At 38.0% G+C, this 22,474-nt stretch overlaps 1 protein-coding gene across 10 annotated transcripts in view; it reads right to left on the bottom strand.

The window, feature by feature from the left end:
- The window catches only part of EFR3A (EFR3 homolog A), a 77,485-nt gene that overhangs the window by 41,727 nt on the left and 13,284 nt on the right, over positions 1-22,474 (bottom strand). For 4 of the 10 annotated variants that reach the window (XM_032133567.1, XM_032133557.1, XM_032133585.1 and 1 more), the window contains 3 exons: positions 12,681-12,757; positions 9,778-9,905; positions 8,247-8,397 (listed from right to left, as the gene is read on the bottom strand). In XM_032133567.1, coding sequence (XP_031989458.1) covers positions 8,247-8,397; positions 9,778-9,905; positions 12,681-12,757 — 356 coding nt within the window. Of the gene's footprint in view, positions 1-8,246; positions 8,398-9,777; positions 9,906-12,680; positions 12,758-16,428; positions 16,586-22,474 lie in introns of those variants that run through there. The other 6 variants (XM_032133510.1, XM_032133517.1, XM_032133531.1 and 3 more) reach the window with 5 other exon arrangements.

Raw genomic sequence — 22,474 nt, 5'->3', positions numbered from 1 at the left:
ATAGAAGGGTTTTCTTTTTAAGGTCTTTCCACAAGAACTTAATTTAGATAGTTATGGAAGGGTGAAACTAGATGAAATACAACATACTATACAATATGGAAACATCTAACACTTGAATAGTGAGTGTCATCAACTGTCAGAATCATTTATGTTGGGAAAGACCCTTAGGATCATCGGGTCCAACCATTTGCCCAACACTGCCAAGTCCACCACTAAAACGTTTTATGTAACTCCAGGGATGGTGACTCAGCCACCTCCCCAGGCAGCCTGTTCCAAGTAACTCCTTCAGAGAAGAAATTTTCCCTAACGTCCAGTTTAAACCTCCCCTGACACAACTTGAGGCTGTTTCCTCTCGTCCTATCTCTGGCAACTTGAGAGGACAGCCTGACACTGACCTCACTACACCCTCTCTCAGGCAGTTGTAGAGAGCAGCCCCATCAATCAAATGCAATACTGTCACTACCAGGTTACTTAGCAACATTCTGACCCACCAAAATTAACGGGAAATAAATTTGGAGGCATTCTGTCAATTCTATCTTGACAAAACGGAAAAAGGAGGAGTCTGGGAATTACAATCCAGTCAACTCTAGTCCATTCACAGAAAAACACTGGGAAAAAAAATGCCAATTTGCCAACATCTACAAAGTATCGAAGGGATAAGTAACAGTCAACATGGATTTGTCAAGAACAAATCACATCAATCCATCTTATTCCTATGACAAGTAAATAAACTTTGTGAATCCAGATGAAGCAGCATCTGCCAAAACTTCAGTGATGCTGTTGACAAAAAACCACACAAATTCTCAAAGGAAAGCTAGAAAAACACTGTCAAAAGAACACTCCCCATAAGAGAGATGTGTAAGAGTTTGCAAAAAATATGGAAACGCTTGTAAATCATCACAGTACAAACGTATGATTTGAGCTTCACTAGAGACACAGATGGCAGGCTGGGATCACTGAATTTGCAAAGAACACTAAAGATGGCCAGAGCTGTAGGCACACTTGATGCCTGGTTTTTGAGCAATTGGAAATAGGACCTGAAAAATTAAGGAAGCAATTTGGGAGTGGTTATTGCAAACCAGCATTTTAAGACAGTTGTACAAATACAAGCAAAAATCACCTGAATGAAGAAAAGGAACTTAGTCAATGCCAATACAATGGCATGAAAAACAGAACAATATACTGTGATACATCTGCATTAATCATGATACCTACAAAGAAACTTCTGCCATCTAATTGGGCCAAATAAGCCCTTAAGTGAAGTGGTGCATCCAGCTGAAAAATCACAGCTGAATATGATGAATAACTGATACAGCCCTCAAATTATTCAAGAGATGAACAAAGCTTTAGGTAACTATCTGTAAAAGAAGAATGAAATACATTAAATTACCTAGACTACAGCTGCCTAAAAGGTATCAATCTTAAAATGTACAGAAGACAGCTATAAAAAGAGAAGAAATAAATTGGGTTTTTTGTCCAATAGTAATAGGAAAAGCAATAATAGGCTTACAACAAAGCAAAGGGTAAGCTAGACACTAAAACCCCTCCTTTCTAAAGTAAGCAGACTGCCTTAAGATCTTCTGGATTCTCGATCACTGACAGTTCTAAGAATAGACTACAGAGGGAAATAAGAAGTGAAACGAAACATTGTCAGGAAAGGTTGAACACAGTGCTGGTCCTACCCTGAAGCGGAGTGATGTCCCATTAAGACCCCTCTGCTTTTAGTCACACCATTTTATCAATTCCTAAGCACAGGCTGAGGCATTTCCTTTGTATTTTTCATGATGCAAAACCTGCTTTCATCAGCACGTTACCAACAGACATCCAGACAAGCCCAAAGCACTTTAGCATAATCTACAGCACACTGATTCATGGAGGGTCTGAGGTTTTCAAGCTGAAAGTGAAAGCTGTGTATTTCAGAAAAAAAACTCCCACCATTTTTTTTCTACTCTTTTGTTTAGTCTTTTTTTCTGTTTTACGTAGAACACTTATCCCTCTCAGCTGCAGTACCAGTTCATGCTCTTGAACTGGTACAGCTGAAAACGATACAGTTCATAAAACTACATTCTCAGCTATTACGGAAAATGGAGCAAAATTGTATAGTACGAGCCCATTTTACAAGTCCTTCTGTTAGGACTATCGTGGTAGATTTCAGGTGGTAAGAAAGTGATAAAAGTCAAAAAACAGGACCTATGTGTTTTCTCCAATAGAGTGAGTTATAAAAATGATCATTTCCTTCCCAAGAGACCCTGGGAAATGCTTCATATGTAATATGTCTCCCTAGTTGGCTTCATGGAATTGTTACTAGCAGAACAGAAATAGACTTTAATTTTTTTTTTTTTGCAGACAAGAATTTAATTAGTCCTTACATCTCAATAAGGCACGAAGACCAAGTATTTTAAAAAAAAGCCCAAACAATATGATCTTAGTATTTTCCAGACATTCAAATGCTCAAGTCTACAAATTATTCACCCAGAAAACTTCCATAAAAGCATGGAAAAGAATAGAAAAAAAAAAAAGTTTGAAGAATACAGAGCACTGTGGGAATGGCTGTGACAATGAGAATATTAGTTCATGTAGCATTTAATACCAGCATTTAATATTGATTAATATTATCTGAAGTACTAAATTATTTGATTGACAGGCTCTTCCAACAGGAAAGCCTAATAAACTCTAATAACTGTTTTGTTAGCAGAAAGATTTATTGCACCAAGAAACTGCTTTGTAAGAATAAATGATGAATTTAGGCCAAGCACATGTCAGGGACTCCCTTGCTCTGAGTACTTCTCCTGTATCAAGCTGCAGCTTTGCAGCAGGGACACAAACACATGAAAGTCACACCTTTCAAAACGGCATGCACAGTCAGAGATCCAGGGAGAACAAAGGTTTTTTATGTCCTCATGTGTATAACAAAACAATTTCACCCACTGAACATACAGAATTTCTGAAGCACAGTCCAGGATTAGCATTCAGATGACTGAGCATTTAGGCCACAGGAAAGCTGATTGTGTAACAGTTTTGAGCAGTGCATGGTCTTCCAGTAAAGTGCAAAATTCCATTTCATCACAGACATTTTAAGTTTCTACAGTACACATCAGTCTCTACTTTGCTTTGCAGTGGTGCTCTTGTAATCGTCCTAAGCATATATTTTCAAACAAACTTCAAATATAAAAATTATTCAACCTAAAAAAAGGATAAACTCTTATTAAAGTCCCAAGCACTTGCCTAGGAATTACTTACAAAGCTTTTATAGATGTAAACATGTCATTCAGTGACAGTAAATGCTTGCAAGCATCCAATGGTAATCTATGGAAGTTTTACCAGGACAAGGATCTTCTATATTTTATAATACAGAAGGTACAAAAAGGAACTTATATTGGTAGTATCTTATTTCCATTAACTTTGAAACCAATAAAATTCAATCAGTATAAATACACAAAAATCTATCACAAAGTGAAAAAGAAACATATTATTTATTCAGAAGATGTTTTTTCCAGGCTGAGTTGAGAAATTTGGATCATATTACCAGTGAGAGACAGATTGTGCAAGTCCTGTAAGTAAATCATACACGTTCTCAAGGACAAAATTTCTTCTATGCATTTATGCTGTTTTATTGCTGTCATGTAGCAAGTACATTAGGAGAAAAATCGTAACTTTTAATGGTCCCTGGTCAGTTTTTTTCAAGAACAATCACCATGCATCATATTTGAGTTATGTTACTTAAAGTATCTCCCTGTAAGAACAGTAGGCTAGTAGGCTCGACCTGAGCAGTATTTTTTTCATATCTGAGCTCCCCAATCTGTCTTCTACAGCCTGTAATATTTTCTCTTGTTTCAAACTGGGAAAGAGGGTGCTGACACTGGCAGTTACCACCTTTTAGAGGACAAGGTACTGTATTTCATTATTATGAAACTGTCACATGGGAAGTCATGATCTCTTATAAACATAAGACTCTTACAAACCACACACTACAGCCTTAATGAGAAGTGTGAATGCTATGTATGCACTTCAACAAACAAATGCCAGAAGGACAAGCATTTCAACCTTCCTAAAGAGAAAAGCTTCAAACACTGAATACATTAACTTTACAAATATAGTATTAAAATGATCACAACAAATAACCTCAATATAAGGTTTTCAGCAATGAAAATTGGTGATTTAGTTTCTTTATTAATACCTAGGGTCACCTGACACTTTCAGTTTTATCGGAAGAGGATGGATAATTTCACATTCTATTTTACTTTGTGCCCCTTGGATGAAAATTCTCCTGATCACCACATGTACAGTTATGTAACAAAATCCACAATGGAATGTTGGCTTACAGGGCCATGATAGTGTGGCCATGGATCTCCAAAACCAGAGAGCAGAAGTACGAGTGGGGGAAGCAACACTTAACTTGGAGTGACCCTAAAGGACTCACTCAAATTCTAGCAGATGCAGACACACAATTTCTAAGATAATTTAATAACCCACATGATGAGAAAGAGCACTGTGTGTTAATCTGTCTCCCTGAGCTTTAACTCCTATTAAAAAGACAGAGCAGGCATCCTAGAGATGGAATTGTTCCATTCTGTATTAAATCACTACCAGCATATAATTCTGTATTGGTACATGGAATGAAAGAAGCATCTTGCATTAAGGGTAAATTTCCACTGCATACTTCCAGATTAGCATGCTGCAGAAAAGGCAAACAGTACCCTACTGGGAATATTAATTGTGACATTGCTTAATTTTAAAGTGTTGAAATTTCATACTATTTTTACATACCTATGCACTTCAATTCTGCCCAAACCAACTGCTTTTATAAGCCAACACTAACAAATATGAAAGTCTCGTCTCAGGCACTGGATGACAATTTTTCCACTTGGGATATAGCTTATCTTCATTTAAATAACAAATTATGACAACCAGCAATAACAGCCACCTCCTCGTGCACAGGAAGCTCAACACTGTCACTGATGGAATCATTATTTCCCTGCTCCTACAAAGAAACTGCCTTTATAAAAGGAAGCACCCTATCAACTGAAGAAGCATTTGTGCTAGAATGTGGTGACACTGGGTTCCACATATTAGCTATTTTTCACATGAAACCCCAATATCTCACTGGCAAAATACAAAAAACTCACCCCATCAGCATTCCAAATTAGGTTAAAATGTTTTGTATTTAACTGAGTCTTTTAAATATGGATTAAGATGAAAGTTTTACTAAACTATGTATCCAATTGTTCTTGATCAGCTGCTGACTAAAGAAATTTTCTTTAGAAATATACATAAATTTGATATAGATAATGGATATAAATTGGATCTCTTATTCCAAAAAATTTTGACCACATGGTCAAAGATTTTAAAGCTTGTCACTTCTATCCTAGTAATAAACACTAGACCTAAGCAATACATTTAATTATTTGTACATGAGCAATGGAGATGTTTTACATGATACTCAGTTACTGAAATTCTGCAAGAAAATTTGAGAGAGAAATAAAGTATTGTCATAAATTTCTAAGGAAAAGCTTTTTTTAATCAGCCTTCAGATCCTATAACACATAAGCCGAGGAGATATCACTTTTTCCCACCACATTTTTTCAGTTTCCTCACTAGCATATGCTATCTTAGCACATGGTCCATAAAAATTTCTTTCATGCTAGAAAAAGCCATTTTGAACCTGACAGACTTACCAACCTGAAATTTGGTCTACATAAAAAAAAACCCCAACACCTATTCAATATATTCACTATTGAATTTTACCTGTTTTTAAGAATCTGCCTTACATAAATAGATTTACAATTATGCTATTAAAAAAAAAAAATCACTGCTGCTGTAGGAAATAAGCTAACATAACTTATAAATGCAACATATAAAGATCACAGGAATAACTTATATGTAACCTCAAGATCAGGCTTAAAAGTACATAAATAAAACCCAAACAATTATTTATCTAAAATAGTCATCTTCAAGTTTGCTTTTCAAAAATAAATCAACTACTATTATAAATTAAATGGAGTTTGAAGTCCAAAATGAATTTAAGATGACAAACAGCTAAGTGAAAGTTTAATTTTTTTCTTAAAATATAGAGCACCAAGTAGAGCAAGTACTGCACCCAAAACCAAATATTTGGAAGTCAGCAAAACACGCTCAGAAAACAGTGGGAGTTTCCGAATCTTTTCAAGCCTTTGAATTACTTAAAGATGTTCAGTACAGAGATTTGCTTCATTTGAAACCCCGACTTTTAAGCAATCACAAGAGTCCCAAAGCCGAAGCAAAATCTGTGAGGTTGAAATAACCCTACAGTTCAAGTAAAGAGGCTTGAATTTTACTTCAAAGACATCACTGTCTTTCTAGCTCACTGAAGCTTTGGGTAGAAAATAATCAAAATCTATTTAGAACCACAATCATACCCCATATATTTTAAATGTAAGCAGACTATAAATTTGTAGGGCCTTAAACTGAGTTTCCTAAAAATACTATGCGAAAATTTTCCAAAGGCTGCCTTTTCACCAGTTTAAAGACATTTACTTCGTATACAGTCCAGTCTTCTCTTCTAGACAATACCAGTTTGCACTCCAAAGTGGTACATCAGAATAGCTAAAGCACATGAAGCATTATTCAGTCACCATACCATCTCCTCTTGGTTTTTTGTTTGCTTGTTTATTTCCTTTTGGAGGAGAGAAAAAAGGCTGAATATGGCAGTAAACTTTCTTCGTTAATCTAACTAACAAAATTTATTTAAGAACACAGTAGGGCAGTGCCCTTGGTAACAGACAAGCTGTTACCCTTTGTTCCTCTGAAGTCAGTACAAATAGACTTGTATCCTTTGTCCTCATTAACTCTAGAAGGCACCTAGGGAAATTAGCAGTTAGGTTAAAATAAGGTTTTGGAATACTGTTGAAGAGCCATAAAAATTCTCCTCACAGAATTTCACCTCTTATTTAGGGAAACTTCTTTTTTTTTTTCCCTGAGTTTTATAGAAGACAAACACAAACTATCTCCTAATTCAGGAAGTCCAATAATCTCCTTTACTCACAAAAAACTTAGGAACTGACAGGAATATCAAACAGATTACCCCAAGGTGGAGTTCTGTTCAGTAACATGCATTTTGAAGTGACACATGCCTTGTACATCAGAGTGGAGATTGGCAGTAACTGTTTGCCACCAAGGATTTTAAACCACTGGAAAGTGATGTACACCTTGCCAGTTGGCAGCCCAGGAAACAAATTCCAACACCACTTCCCTAAGGGGACTTGCCCAGGCATTATTATACAAACAAATCAAAGAAGCAGGGTAGCCTGGCTCGAAAGTATTTAAATAAATAAGTAAAATTTTATATGTATAATGAGATATAGATCTCATTATCCTCAGTAAAGCTGCCCTGCTAGTGGGGGAATGAGGGGACACTTCTACCCTACATTACAGCAAAACTCTCTTTATTCCATCACAACAAGAAATTCTGCTCTGGGGTAGCATCACTTTACTACACCCTCCTGTACACCTCTGCAACTCCAACTCCACCTAACTTCATCAGCTGGGAACCCAGCCCAAAAGCCCAACAGTTTTACTGATTCCCCCACTGTTAAGAATGGCAATAATTTACATGAAATGCAAGCACTACTCTATACTCATGTAAAAGCAGTCACTCTAAGTGAAAACAGTCTACATCACAGTCCTGGGATTTATGAGATTCCAATGTTACCAGCTGGAAAATACAATGGTTAGAAGGGAAATATGACAGAGCTATAACCTTGATTGTACCCATCACTCTAACTGGAAAACTAGATCACTAGATCTTTATTTTGACACTTTTAGTTACACCCTTCAAGCCTGGATCTGAATCCTGAAATATTTAAGCTGATAAAATGGTGAGATTGCAACAGTCAAAGCTACTTTTCAGCTAACAAGACTCTTTCCACATAGCTTAAGTTGCCAGAAAACAAAACTCTGTCTTACCTATACACTGGCTCCAAGAAGGCTGCTTAAAGACTTAAAATATGAACTCACACATCTTTTCTGTTCCTTTCAGGAGTTATTTTTGGAGGGAATGAGCCCAGACATCAAAAGAATTTGGGACACTGAAGGAAAACAGTTTATCTGCCTCCAGCTGGTATCTGTTCTGTTTTTAGGCCCAAAGGATATACCCTGCTACAGACAGCATCTTTCAATTCATGTCAACTGGCAGATCCTTTAAGACTTCTTAAACTACTTTCCCAAGCAAAGATTTACTCTGATTTGATTCAGCATCTGAGCTTACTCACAGAATTAGTCCCAAGGACTTGCAGCTTTGGTTCGCCTGATTCCAGAAGCTTGGCCACCATATGAAGGAAACTTTCCACAAATGGTTTTATGCTTTGAGAATGGCAAGCCATTAGAAGTTGGTCCAGTGCCTCCATGGCAATTAAAACATAACTGAAAATTAATTAGAGAGACTCACATAAAGATGTATTACATTTATCATTAACTCAATTAGTTCAATTTAGGATCTTACCACAAAAAAAAGAAAAGAAAGAATAGAAGGCACATATTTACCATTGTTTAAAAATGACACTTAGGGCTATTTCCTGTATCCATATTTCCTCTCTTTTTTTCTTTCTTTCTTTTTTTTTTTTTCGGGGGGTTGGTGATGTAGGAGGGAGGGAAGTACGGAACTGAGTGTTGGCCATTTACCCTTTCTATGAAGTTGTAAAAACAGCTTCTGATGTCATGAAGGCCAAAAATTGATGGTCTGTGATGGATGTTGCTTGTCTTTGCCAATTCCCCACTTCTTAGACTCCGAATTTCTCACTTAAATATTTGAATCAGCCAAAAGGGCTCAAAAGAAAGATATCCCTGTTTCCCTATATCCTGACTGACATTCAAGGGTGTATTAGGCTTACACAGCCAGGTTTTAGCAGCAAGGGGCTGCAGGGGTGGTTGCCATGAGAAACCAGGAGCTGCCCCCACGACAGACGCAGCCAGCTCCAGTCAGCTCCAAGACCAACCCACCAGTTCCCAAACCTGAGCCCCTCAGGGACACTGGAAGTGCCCACAGGTAAGCAGATATCCATAGTGCAGACCATGGAGGACCCCCTGCTGGAGCAGATGGATGTACCCTGAAGGAAGCTGCTACCTATGGAAAAGTCCTGCTGGATACAGGCTCCTGGCAGGACCCATGGAGAGGAGCCCATGCAGGAGCTTTTCTGGCAGGATCTGCAATCCCATGGGGGACCTATGCTGGAGCAGCCTGTTCCTAAAGGACTGCACCCTGAGGAAAAAAGCCATGCTAGAGCAGTTCTTGAAGGACTGTCTACAAGGACAGACCCAAGGCCAGAGCAGGGTAAGAGTGTGAGGAAGAAGAAGCAGGAGACACAAGATGGTACGAGCTGACCACAGTCCCCATTCCTAATCTGCACTGCTTGGTGGAGGTGGAGGTAAAGGACTTGGAAGGGAAGCTGAGCCTGGGAAGAAAGAGGGCTGGAGGAAAGATGTTTTTAAGCTTTCCTTTCATTTCTCACTATCCTCCTCTGTCTTTAACTGGCAATAATTAAATCAATCCTCCCCAAGTTAAGTCTCTTTTTCCCCATGATGGAACTGAGTGATCTCCCTGTCCTTATCTCAACCCACGAGCTTTCCATTTCTCCATCTGGCTGAGCAGGAGGAGTGAGAGCATCTGGACGGGCACCTGGCAGCCAGACAAGGGTAACTGACCACAAAGGGGCTGTCTTGCCTTCCAGACTCGATCAGAACAAACATGATGAAATTCCATGACTTGTTAGCATCTATTTTTAATGCTGTGACTTCTCTCCTTACCCATAGCGATGTCTGACCACATCCCTGCTCAGTCTCTCTGCCAGGTAAGCCCCAATTCGATCTAGCTTCTCTGGTGCAGAAACTGCATAGAAAGTCAGCTTTTCCATGTCAGCTTTAACAAGGCCATCCTAAAAACAGAAATACAAAATAGAAAATTAAAGAGTTCATAGGAAATATAAAGCTTTCCAAGTGTTCTTTCTTTTTTTCTAGTTAACATTCAAAGATCAGAGCCTTACCAATGGAAATAAGCTGCTGGAAAAAACCCCCAAACTTCTGAGCAAAACTGCCATTAGCTTAGCTGTAAAAACCAGCAACATTAAACAACTGAAATATTTTTAAAGGAAGTGAAGCAACTAGCTTGCTCCACCATTTTTTTGTGAGGGAAGGAGAAGGTATGTAATGAGATATGTGACCAGTTCTAAGACACACTTCTTTCCTACAAGCACAGTGTAGTTTTTTTCTGTTCTCAGACCCGCCTCAAAGTATATTTGATGAATAATTTGGATAAACTATACAAACAAGATTGTAGTTTAAATATTTTATATTGTAGTTTAAATATTTTATTCCTTCAGTGTGAGATCTTGAACAAGGCTGACCCCCGGCACCTGAAGGCTAATTGGCAGAACAAGATCAAAGATTAACATATTAGTTCCAACATTAACTGTAACATGGATCTGCTCAGATGAGGTTATAATCATAACTATTAGGTAAGCAGGATAAGGCTTTTTGTATTTTTATCTTTTTTTTTTTTTTCTGGAAGTTCATAAGAACATTTATTTTTCAAATAAATTACTTAGAAGCTTTTAAAACACTCATTATTTATTAATGGATTTTACCAGGCAAATCTTCTCATACTTTAGAGAAGGTCTGCAACTCAAGGGAAACATCGTGGACTGGCCTGTGTCCTGCACTGAGCCAATGAATAATAACCAAAGCAGAGACTCAAAAGTGCCACCTCAGAGCTACTGAGTTTAGCTTAAACTAGAACACTACAATTGTAGCAATTCCAGGTGTTTCTACACCTGTATCAAAAACTACATTAGAACAAATAAATCTACAAAACCATACTATTACATGCATCCAATACACGGTATACACAGAAAAACATTTCCTTTAAAGCCAGTAACATGCACTTACGTAATCACTGGCAGTCAGTAACAACACAATTTAAAAGAAAAGCCCACATACTTTAACATATAAGCCAAATATTATGCAAACACTGACTGTTCTACTTAATTCTAATGTAACAAAAGATACAAAAATTTGGTATCACACTTAAAAAAACAGAGCAGCAGAAACATAAGCTCTTGATCAGTCTGAACTGTCAAATGATTATCTGTAGACATAGGCATTACTAAACGGTACAGAGAAGTTATTTACAGAGAGTAACAGTTAGGCATTAATATAGCTCCAAGACTGTTACAGTGAAATGAAGAAATAAAATTGTAGGTAGGTACCTGGAGAAAGTTTAAAAAAACATCAGAAAAACCTTTTTGGGACACAAGAGTCTATCAGAACTATAGGAATGTTCAGAGTCAGTAAGTCAAGAGTTAAAAAATTAAAATCCTGAAGAAAATCAGAGAATGTTCACACCTGCAACCACAAGAAAGCAGGGGTTTGTGGTTTTAAAAAGTGATGAAGTTAAGTGCTACCTCTGCAGCAGAATACCTTTGTTGGGGTTTTAGTTCAGTCTTAGGTTTTCCTGTTAAAGGAATTTTCTCCCATATGCATGTTGCTAGGGGACAAATAGCTGTACTTAAGAAAGACAAAAAGGGGAGTGGGGCGGGCCTGGCTACTCCTTTGTCTACACCTGGGTGTGGGGTCAGTTCGCTCTGAGCATCCGGAGAGAGAAGCTGCAGAGAAAGGAGCTGCTGCTTCTTTCTTTTTGGCCGTTCTTTCTTCCTGCTGGAAACAACGCCGGGACCCCAAAAGCCGCTTTTCCTGCCCTGCTGGAGACCGGGCTGTGGCTGCCCTGCCCCGCTGCTGCTTCGAGCTTTCGCTACGCTGTAGCCCTGCTCGCCCTGCCTGCCTGGGCCTCCGTGGGGTTCTCCCATCTGGATACATCTCGCCTGCCACCCGGGATTTGCGTTCGTCCCTGCCGTTCCAGCCTGCCGTTCTAGCCTGCTGTTTCAGCCTGCTGTTCCTGAGAGCCCGGGATCGGCTGCCCAGGGGTTTGTGAAGCCTTTGTCCCATCCCTTCCCGGGATCCCAGGGCACCGGTGCCGCGTGCTCCCCGAGCTCGCTCCGGAGCGCCCCCTGCAGCCGCGGGGGAACCATCGCACCTGCCCTGCTCACCGGGAGCCGCCAGCGCCCCTGCCGGCTGCGAGCGGAACTGCACCCGAGGGGAAAGGGCCCAACAGCCGAGAAGGCTGGCACTGGGTTTGTGATTGTTTGCTGTTACTGCCATAGTTGTTGTTGTTTTGTTTGACTGGTTATATACATATATATATATATATATATATATATAGTAAAGAACTGTTATTCCTATTTCCCACATCTTTGCCTAAAGGCCCTTGATTTCAAAATATAATAACTTGGAGGGAAAAGGGGTTATATCTGCCACTTCAAGGGGGGCCTCTGCCTTCCTTAGCAGACACCTGTCTTTCAAAACCGAGACAACCTTGTTTAATTAAATCTGTTTCTCTGAGCAAAACATACTAATTTTATTCTTCAGTGTGCAGCCCTGTTTTGGAAATGGAATAAGACCAGATGATCTATATAGGTCCCTCTCTAGATAAATTAATCTACTAACCTCTCTTGAAACTATTATGTGCTAAAGCAGAATTTATGGTAAGATGTTAAAAGAGAAAAGAAAAAAGAAAATTTTTAGAAGTTGCTAAAGCACTAGCTATAAGCACAAATTTTCAAACACCAATCCCTTAAAATTTTGAAGTCATGACTCACTTTTGGATCTTCAGGAAATATGTTGTCTACCAGACGCTTGTAGCGAGGTCGCAGCGCAGCACAGCAGCAGCAAACTCCTGCAGAGAGATGTACCCAACAGCATTTAGGATGCAGTTCTAGGGACTCATTTGAAGTGACAAGCTGACAACCATGGAGGAAGAAGATAACACTGAATTCAGCTTGCTATCAGCAATAAAGCAAAATCAAGGGAATTGAAAGTAAGTACAAGTAAGTCAAAGAAGCAAAACGACTATCACACTACAATACATGAGAAAATATGCAAGCATCTCGGGTACTAGAAACGCACCTGTCATTCATACTTAAAAAAATGCAGAAAAGTCAAGGCATTTTAAAATTTAGTCATATTAAAACCAAAGCTACTTCATTTGTGGGTTTATCTTCATTCTAAATGACTGTTTCAAAACATCTCAATGTGCATTATGTTCATTAGTCTAAAAAAAGAAAACAAAAATGAAATCTGTTTTAAAGGCACCCATATAAACCAATATAAACCATAATATACAAAACAAGCTCTGCCTTCCTTATCCCTTATCCTTCCTTTTACTGGGCATCAGTGAAATGACAGTCACTTGAAGCAAAGAAATGAATTTTTTTGATCTCATTCCCGCTCTACTACTAATCCATGTAATCAGAACAAATGAAAGTAAGTTCAATTTTATTAATTTTAGAAGTCACACTGCCTGCTCTAAAAAGGTAACCAACCTGCAAAGCATTGTTTGGTCTTTTTTCTAGCACTTAGAACTACTAGAACTTTGGAGTTAGGTTAAAACTCAGAAAAACAACAACAAAAAAAAAACAAAACAAAAAAACCAATACCAAACAAACAAACAATCAAACAAAAGCTTCTAAGTATCTGTCCAACTGTTTACCGGGGTAGACTTAACTCCCTTTTTAAAAAATTTTCTTTACAAATCAAGTTTTAAATATTTCAGTGGGCATCAGACTAACTCACTGGTCAGGCCTCAGATCAACACCAAAGCAGCTCTAATGCACAAGAGCCACTGAGTAAACAATAATACACTCAATAATAATGTATCAAGCATACATGCAGATCATGTCTTTCAAGTCTCAACACCTGAAAGATTCAGAGTAGCTGAATACCTTACAAAAGCTAAACACCTTACCTTATTAAAGGTATCCATTTACATACTCAAAAAAATTGTACAACACTGCTGAAAACAGTAAAAAATGCAAAACAATAAAGGGTATCTTGGCATAAACTTTTGATGATTACAATTTATCTGCAAAAGCATTATGACTTCTATTTCTTTACTTAAGATGTATAAGTAATCTTAGTGGTTTTAACCATATTTATCAGAACATCTGGAAGACTCATGACAAAGATTTCACCTACTGTACTTAGTTTTTATCACAAGACTACAGGAGTAGACATTTTCCCTCTAATACACCTGTTTTCTGATACTATTTGTCTTTTTGACGCAAACTGTATTCTGCTCATACTTTGACAACTTAATTCTTGCAATTTATTTAATCAAAAACAATTATCGAAGACAAACCTATGATTTTAAAACTGTGCATTGACTCCAAGTTCTCCCAAATGGTCTTGAATTCTCCCCAACTCATGAATTAGAGAGTTCTGTATCACCAGTAACATCAACACTGACTTATGATTTCAATACATAATTATGAAAACAAAAAACGCTCAAGGAATAAACAATTGGAATGATAAGAATTTTTTTGTTAAACAGTACTTTGTTACTGCTGTCAAGTTCTTCATACCACTCCTGATGTCTTACTCACAGAGGTCTAACAAAAGTAAAAATCTACATTTACATAAAAGCTGCAGGTATGAAGTAGATAAAATCAGAGTTCTTTAATATGTCACTGGAAAATGCAAGTATGAAAAGAGGTTAAAATCTTACTTGACTTAAAACAGAAGTAATTTAAACAGTTCTACAAAAATATTCTATTGAGAGCAGTGCTGTGCAACATTTTAAAAGTCAAATCATAATAAGAAAGGAATGCTGTATTAGTGTCTAGTATATCATTCTGCATTGCGAAATTCAAGTAAGATCATCAAAATCCCCCAAGAAAGACATAATATTGCTAAATATTTCTTGAGTTGGGTATCCAACTCTGCACTTGGCTCAGCACTCTTTTTACTAGGTCTTCCTACTTGTTTTCTACCTTATGGTTGACCATTAACTTTGGTCCACAGTATACAGTATGTTTGATTACTACTAAATATAGAAAAATATTCTAACAATAACTGTAGCAAAATATTTTGATGCAACTATCTAAAATATAATGAGCAGGAAATATTCTAAAATATTGCAAAATAGGCAATTAAAAATACTTTAGAATTACTTTCTCCTTTAAGTGACAGAAGAAGAAAGTCTTCGCAAAGAACTGCAATTTAAATCTTAAAATGGTGTTTTAAACCCGTGTTAATTACATAAATTCAACATAAAATCTGGATACAGTTACTCCTTTGAGATGGATAAAAAAGATCAGATAACAGTACCAACTCATTCTGGCAGCCTTACCAGACTGTAATGGAAACATAATATTGTTGAAATACTGCTTTTCAAATTTATGGCACATAGTGAATTTTGACACCAAAGAAAGGCCCAACAGTAAGTATCCATAAGATTTGAAATTTTCTCCTCATCTTGGATTTTCAGTAGTATCTTTACATTGCTATGTATTTAATTATAGAACTGTTTACATGGAAAAAAACCACAAACTTGTCAAAAATTCTCTATAATTGAAGTACAAACCTAAAATTAATATGACTTTAATACCATCAAAAGAACTTTCTACATTAAACAGAACATTCAAGTATCAGAAAGTGAGATTTAATCTGTCAAAGCTTTCAGCCTCCAAGCAGAACACTATCAGAAATAAAACTGACAGGCACTCCAAACAACACAGAAAAAAATGACAACCAAAAGCAAAAATCAAAACAATTAACAGTCATGACACAGATTTTGTGGAAAAACTACTAATCATTGCTCAGCTATACCATTTTGATATAACAATAAAAGATTAATAAAATCATAGGAACAGGTTTAAAGAATGTATGAATATAAAAAAAAAGAGAACAAAACAAAATCCCACAAAAATCAAGTCAACAACTTACAACAAAAATAACCCATAAAAATTTCGGAACATTTTAGTACACAGACCAAAATGATAAATCTTGTAAAAGATGGATTGAAGGTGAGTAACTGAAAACGGATTCCCTACTTCTTGGATACCAATTTAACATAGATAAAAATTTATACAAATAAACATATTCGTTCCACATAAATAAACTCTTTTGTAGGTCTGTAGAACAGAGTCAGGTAAAAAGAACCTGTTCCATTTTATGCAGGTTTATCAACGAAAAATCCTATGACAATTCCTTTTTAGTGTCAGGCAAAATTCGCATTTTAACGGCCTCCCCCTTGCAAACATCTTTACATCACTTTATACAAGTAAATATAAAGGTTAAAGCAATCTCTACAGAGAATTCCACACTGTAACATGATAGTTAATGTAAAAGGTTTAAAAAATACTTGTTTGCTTCTCCAATAGTAGGATTTTTATCAAGTTCAAACATGCATATTCTCTTCTGCTAAAGGAGTCCTATAATCTGCATTTTACACGTTAAAACTGTACACATTTACCAGCTGCACGGGTACTTCTTTTTACTGTATTTATTCTACACAACAACAGCAGTAAGATACAGCCCCCGCTATCAGAAAATGGCAAGTTCACCTACCCAAGCACATACATGGTCTCGGCTCAAAAGCAGAATTATAATCATAGGCTTTTTCTTTCTCAACAGTTGGAACTTGCACATACTGCCTCATGCTGGATATGAATTCACTCTCGGAGAACTGTCTCCTTTCCCAGAAATTTGCTCTCTCACACTCGCATAGCTGCGGTTACTTCCCATGAGGGCTCAGCAACACTGTAAGCTTATCTGATCAGCTCAGTGACATCTGCATAAAGCCACCAAACACGTGAAAAACTTCAGTATCAAATTCTGTTAACAAGGCCAGGCACAAGAAAAGAGAACAGGATAAAAGATACATTGTCAATGTGTGATTCACAGCTCCTCGAATGAAACTCCACAGTTAGTTTCATTGCTTCAACTTGCCCAGAACACACAGTTCATTATTTCTCTGACTAGAAGCAAAAAACCCAAATAGTTTCAGGAAAAACTACCTTCAGTCAGCTGCCACATATCACTGCAGAGTGATAAATATTTTAGCAAAACCTACTCACTTGGTCTTCCTGGAGAATGGACAGAAAGAAATGTATTTAAGGCAGACTACTGACCAAAAAGACTTTTAAACAGGAAGGTTTACACCTAAGAACAAAGAAAGAGTCTAAAAATAAAGAAATTAACATTATATCTAATAATACTTCTGAGTTTAGGAAGCAAGGATTACAGAATTTAAATCATTATCATGATTATGACACATCAGGTAGAAAATAAATTTTGAGTTAAGCAATTCTGAAGTCACTTTCTGGCTTCCCATTGATTCTCAGCATTTTATTGTTTCACTTCCTATATTACATCCACTTGGGCAACTCAAATACAGGATTTTCATACAGACATTTTTATAAACCCTGGAAATTATAACTACTGTTTTTAATAAAAACACAGCTAATAATTTCCACTACATAAAAATTCCATACCAATTCTAGACTTAGGAGATTAGTGCTAATAAACTCAGAGAAAACAATGAGCTGCACAGAAACTGTAACCACATAGTTTACTACAGAAAACCCTATGGTGTAAATTAGAAAAATGCATATTACAATAAAGCTGTATTTCAAATTAGTGTGTCTGAATATTCATGCTATATCTTATACAAAATTGCAGAAAAACAAAACCTTCAAGGTGGGTTTAAACATAAAACACTAAGTTCTGCCCATCGAGTTTAAAACTCCCACATTATTTTCTTCTTTATCAAAACCTAGGAAAAGGGAAAATAAATAATCTGTTTTATCTAATACTGGAATTTCTTCCAAAGTTTTGAACTGTTGTCTAATATTGTTGTCAACTGTTTAGAGAGCATTAATAACCTGAAGCAAGATTTCATGTTCACTCACTGAATATTTTTGTTATGTCCCAAGCCTGGATCTGGTCATCCCTAACTTTATTTTCTATCTTCCAAGCTTTTTTTTAAAAAAAATCTTATTCTATCAAAAAATGGTATAATTAACATAGAATTTTCAATCTACAGAAAAATATATGTTTTGCTAGTATCAAGAAACTGAGCAATATTAAAATTACATTTGGTTGCTCAATGTACTTAAATATAACTATGTAAAAATTTACTTGACTTTAATACATTAAACTTTCATTTTATTTACTTTTCTGTATCTGAGATGAGAAATATAAATAAAATAAATTTCTTTCAAATATCCTGATGAAAGTGCATAAAATAACACTTCAACTATAACCACTTACTATACCTGGTTATTTCTGAACCGTTATTATCAGTTGATGCATTTAATTCAGAAATAAAATTACTTTCAAGGGCATTCCCATTCCACTATGAAAAGGAGATCAGACATTTTGTAACAAGGAAATTATTCCAGCCATGTAAGGGAGATAATTAAAAATATTCTTCAACCTGCTATAAAAAGAGCAACTGCTGTAAGGCCGCGCTGATCAGCCATTGCAATGTCCCTGGAATGCACTCCCAGAGGGCACAGTGGACTCATCACTTAGTCAGGATGAAGTCTCATCCCCTAGATAAGCCTCTCCTCCCCTCACTCAAGTGCCAGCTGACTTCTAAGTGGCTGGTTTCCAGTCTCTCTCCACCGAAATGCACCGAAGAAAATGTCCACCACGGGGATGAAATTTTTATCTTGAGAACACAATATTCATCTTGATGTGAACTACTGACCCCCATGACAGCAAACCCTCAGAAACACCTAACAGGGAAAATTCCATCCGTACCTAAGTTTGGCAATTTTACATTTATTTAAAAAAATATTTTGGTGCTCAGTTTATTTGAAACAAATGAAAACAACACCCAAAAAACCAGCTTTCTCCTTAGAATTTCTTACAGTAAGCTAAAACGTTAAAGTTAATTCTGGTGCGATATGACTTCAAGAAGAGTTCTTCTAAACTGGAATCATAGAATCGTTAACATTGGAAAAGACCTCTGAAATTATCAAATCCAACCATCAAGCCAGAACCAACACGATGTTGGACATTAAACAGTGACCTGAAGTGCCATATCCACACATATTGAACACTTCCAGGGATGGTGACTCCACCCTGGGCAGCCTATTCCAGTGCCTGACTGTCTTTTCTGCGATATTCTTAATTAATTCTTAATATCCAGTCTAAACCTCCCCTGGTGCAACTTGAGGCCGTTTCCTCTTATCCTCTTGTTACCTGGGGGAAGAGACCAACCCCCACCTGGCTCCAGCCTCGTTTCAAGGAGTTGTAGAGAGTGATAAGGTCCCCCCCATGCCTCCTTTTCTCCAGGCTGAACACCCCCAGCTGCTCCTCACAGGACTTGTGCTCCAGACCCTTCCCCAGCTTTGTTGACCTCCTCTGGATATGCTCCAGCCACTCAATCTCTTTCTTGCAGTGAGGGGCACAGAAGTGGACACAGGATTCAAGGTGAGGCCTCACAGTGCCAAGTACAGGGGTAGTCACTGTCCTGGTCCTGCTGGCCACACTACTGCTGACATAGGCCAGGATGCCATTGACCTTCTTGGCCACCTGGGCACACACCAGCTCATGTTCAGCCACTGTTGACCAACACTCACAGGTCCTTTTCTGCCAGCTTTCCAGCCACTCTTCCCCAAACCCACAGCACTGCATGCTGGAATCAGCATGGAGAGATGCACACCTTGCTATGGTGAAAAGCATGTGAAAAAAGTTTGAATATAAATTTTTTGTGAAAGCAAGAAATGACAATGCCTGTGAAGATACTAACAAGAAGTAGGAAAAAAATCCAAGCTAGTCAAATAATGCTCACCACCAAGCTTCTTCAATGAAGTATTCTTTTCAGAGCCTGTAGCAATTAAAACAAAACACCCAGAAGATATTATCTTTGAGACAGTGCATTTTAAAGACTTCTAATCCATTAAAAGAAAGTTTTCCATTACATCAGGTTCTGCAGTTGGAATCCTTAAGTTCCGCCACCTGTAGTGTTTCCATACTGTCTCTCCTTTCTCCCACCTTTGTTGGTTTCACATAGTAACTTTGTTTTACTTGCCCATTTCTGTTCTCAACACCGCCTCCTCCTTTCCTGCTCTGAGATAGTACCGTCACTCTCTATTTTTAATACAGCATTAAAATGACCTAAAACTAATCTGGTTCCAGAGGAAGAAGCTCTATGACATTATGAGTTTTGCTTGTTAACTCCTGTCCTTACTTATATTCCTATTAAGGTGGCCAATGTCACTTACTTCTCTGTCCACTATCACTAAAGCAATACAAAAAAGAGGCTTTAGAAGACTAGAAAGACACATTTACAAAAATCTCCTTGACCCCTCTTCATCACAGCTGGCACTGATAATCTGTTCAGCAGAAAAAAAACGAACGGGCAAAGCCCAACTTTCATTCCTGCCTTCTGTATTTGGGTTGCAGTTGGGAAATGAGTTCTACATGATAAATCCAGCAGCAAAAAAAAAAAAACCAAAACCACAGAGGTTTTGTTTCATCGTACTCCTATTTCTAAACAAATACTGATTTTATACCAAGGTGTTTCATAAATCAGTGAAAAATGTGATGTAAGTAAACTACTGGACTAAAGGAGACAGGGAGCAAAACAGAGGCTCATAGTGCTTTGTGTATTCTCTGAAGCACATGAACTGCTATTATTCTTCCTTCCAGGCAAACAGCAGAGCATGAAGCAGACTCCTAATACTGACAAAACACCCACTGTGCACATCCAGTAACACACCGAGCCAGGAGGACATTCTTTACCTACTATTTAATTCAGAATAAAAGAAATAAAGAAGGAGAGGCATTATCACAGCAACCTCTTTCTACTCCTGCTACTTAACACAAATATTTTGACCTATCTCTGTCCAAATGCCTGGCTCCTCCCAACATCCATGGGTAATGGTGAATGGAGTCCCTCCAGGACAGTGATGATCCTTGCACAGAAGTAGCCTCCCAGTTCCACACAATCCTGTTCAAAGCCCAGCTTCACCTTGACCCTACGCTATTCTCTAACCCAGATGACCCATTTTCAGAATGCTGCATCCCTGAACACTTTCCAGGTGCAGAAGACAGTTGCAGGTGACAGTACTGTAAATGTCGTGTGTGCTCAAAGGCCAAGCCAACTAACTTACTTAACACTCCACTGAGAAGAGAGACTGCAACACCTGCACCTCTCCTACCACCTTGTTCCCACTTTGTGTCAGGCTAAGGAGCAACACCTAACACAGAATAAAAGAGGCTGGAGCACCTCTGGATTGAGACGGACACTGAAGGAGAAGAAAGATGCTACAAAAGGCATGGTTGAAAGGTAACACGCTAAGCAGAAACACTTATCCTATCTCCAGGGTGGCCAGAGATGGGTCAGAAACAGTTCTTGAGGGGTGCCATAGGCCTCTGGAGCTTTCAAACTATACTTTTGGTCAGCAGGTTGGCCAGCTACTGGTAAAAATATATATACTTGGCTAAAAGTCTCAGCACTTTGGCGACTAGGTCCAGGCTACAGAATGCCTCCCAGATGCTCAAGCTGGTCACACCTTTTCTTCCCAGTCCCAACTCCAGGCAGCACAGCAGACTGACAGGAAATTTCTTTGTGCCACTCTCCCCACGCCCAGTTTCAGTTTTAAATTTTCTAATTTAGATATTCCACATTTCCCATTCCATTGAACTTCTTCATACTACTGGACATGTGGCCCTCTTTCCCGGCAAGGAAGAGAGTTATTTTTTTGCTTTAACACTGGCTACTCACTTCTGTTTTGCTACAGGATTTCATGTGGATAAAGCTACTGCCTTGCATACATGAGGATGAGAGGGGTAACAATGAGAAGTTGGGGTAAGAGCATAGGCCTGGATACAACTCTAGGAGTTACAATTAACGGAACCTTCACGTTCTCAAGCTTAGGGATTAAGATAGACACATAGGGATTACTTGGCATTTCAGAACACAGTCACTCAAACACCATGAACAGTTCTGCCTTTCAGGAGATGTTTTAATTCCAGGGTCAGCATCACAAAACAAACTGGAATGGCTCCTGAAACACAGGAAAGTTGCCAAGATGTCTAAAGTTCTACCTCCTCAGTCAACTGAAATCTGCATTATACCGTAGTCTCTTCTGCTTTGGAAGCTGTTGCTTCCCTACACCAAGAAACTGATGGAAGAGTGTCAAACACTCTCTACTTTTGGAATTTGATGAAGATTTTGTTAGTACTACACATTTTCATTATTTGAAGAGAGCTGTAAGGGTGGCAGTGATAAACTGATTACCTGCCCTACATATGACAAGCCCACTTCAAACCAATGAGTAACTGGTCAACAAACGCTCAGGGTTTCAAGTCCTCTTAGGGGAGTGATAAACACCTGAAACTTTGTGCATTGAAAAAACATGACTGTAAAGATGCATGAAGAATTTTCCTGATGACTGCTACTTTTTCCATTTTCTTAAGACAATGCCATTTGCTTTCTTAATCCAATCCACAGGGATGGAATACAGCTGTAATGGTAAGAACTTCCAGAATCTTATGCTGCTATCCATCTTTTTCCTCAGAAAAAAAGGATGCTCAGAGCAATTGTGTGACCTCCTCATCACAGATACCCTATGACTGCAGTATGTAGGCTGGGAGG

Source organism: Corvus moneduloides, chromosome 1, assembly GCF_009650955.1.
Source record: "Corvus moneduloides isolate bCorMon1 chromosome 1, bCorMon1.pri, whole genome shotgun sequence".
NCBI classification, from domain to species: Eukaryota; Metazoa; Chordata; class Aves; order Passeriformes; family Corvidae; genus Corvus; species Corvus moneduloides.
The sequence above is the reverse complement of the archived record's forward strand: the minus strand, read 5'-3'. Positions and strand labels throughout refer to the sequence as shown.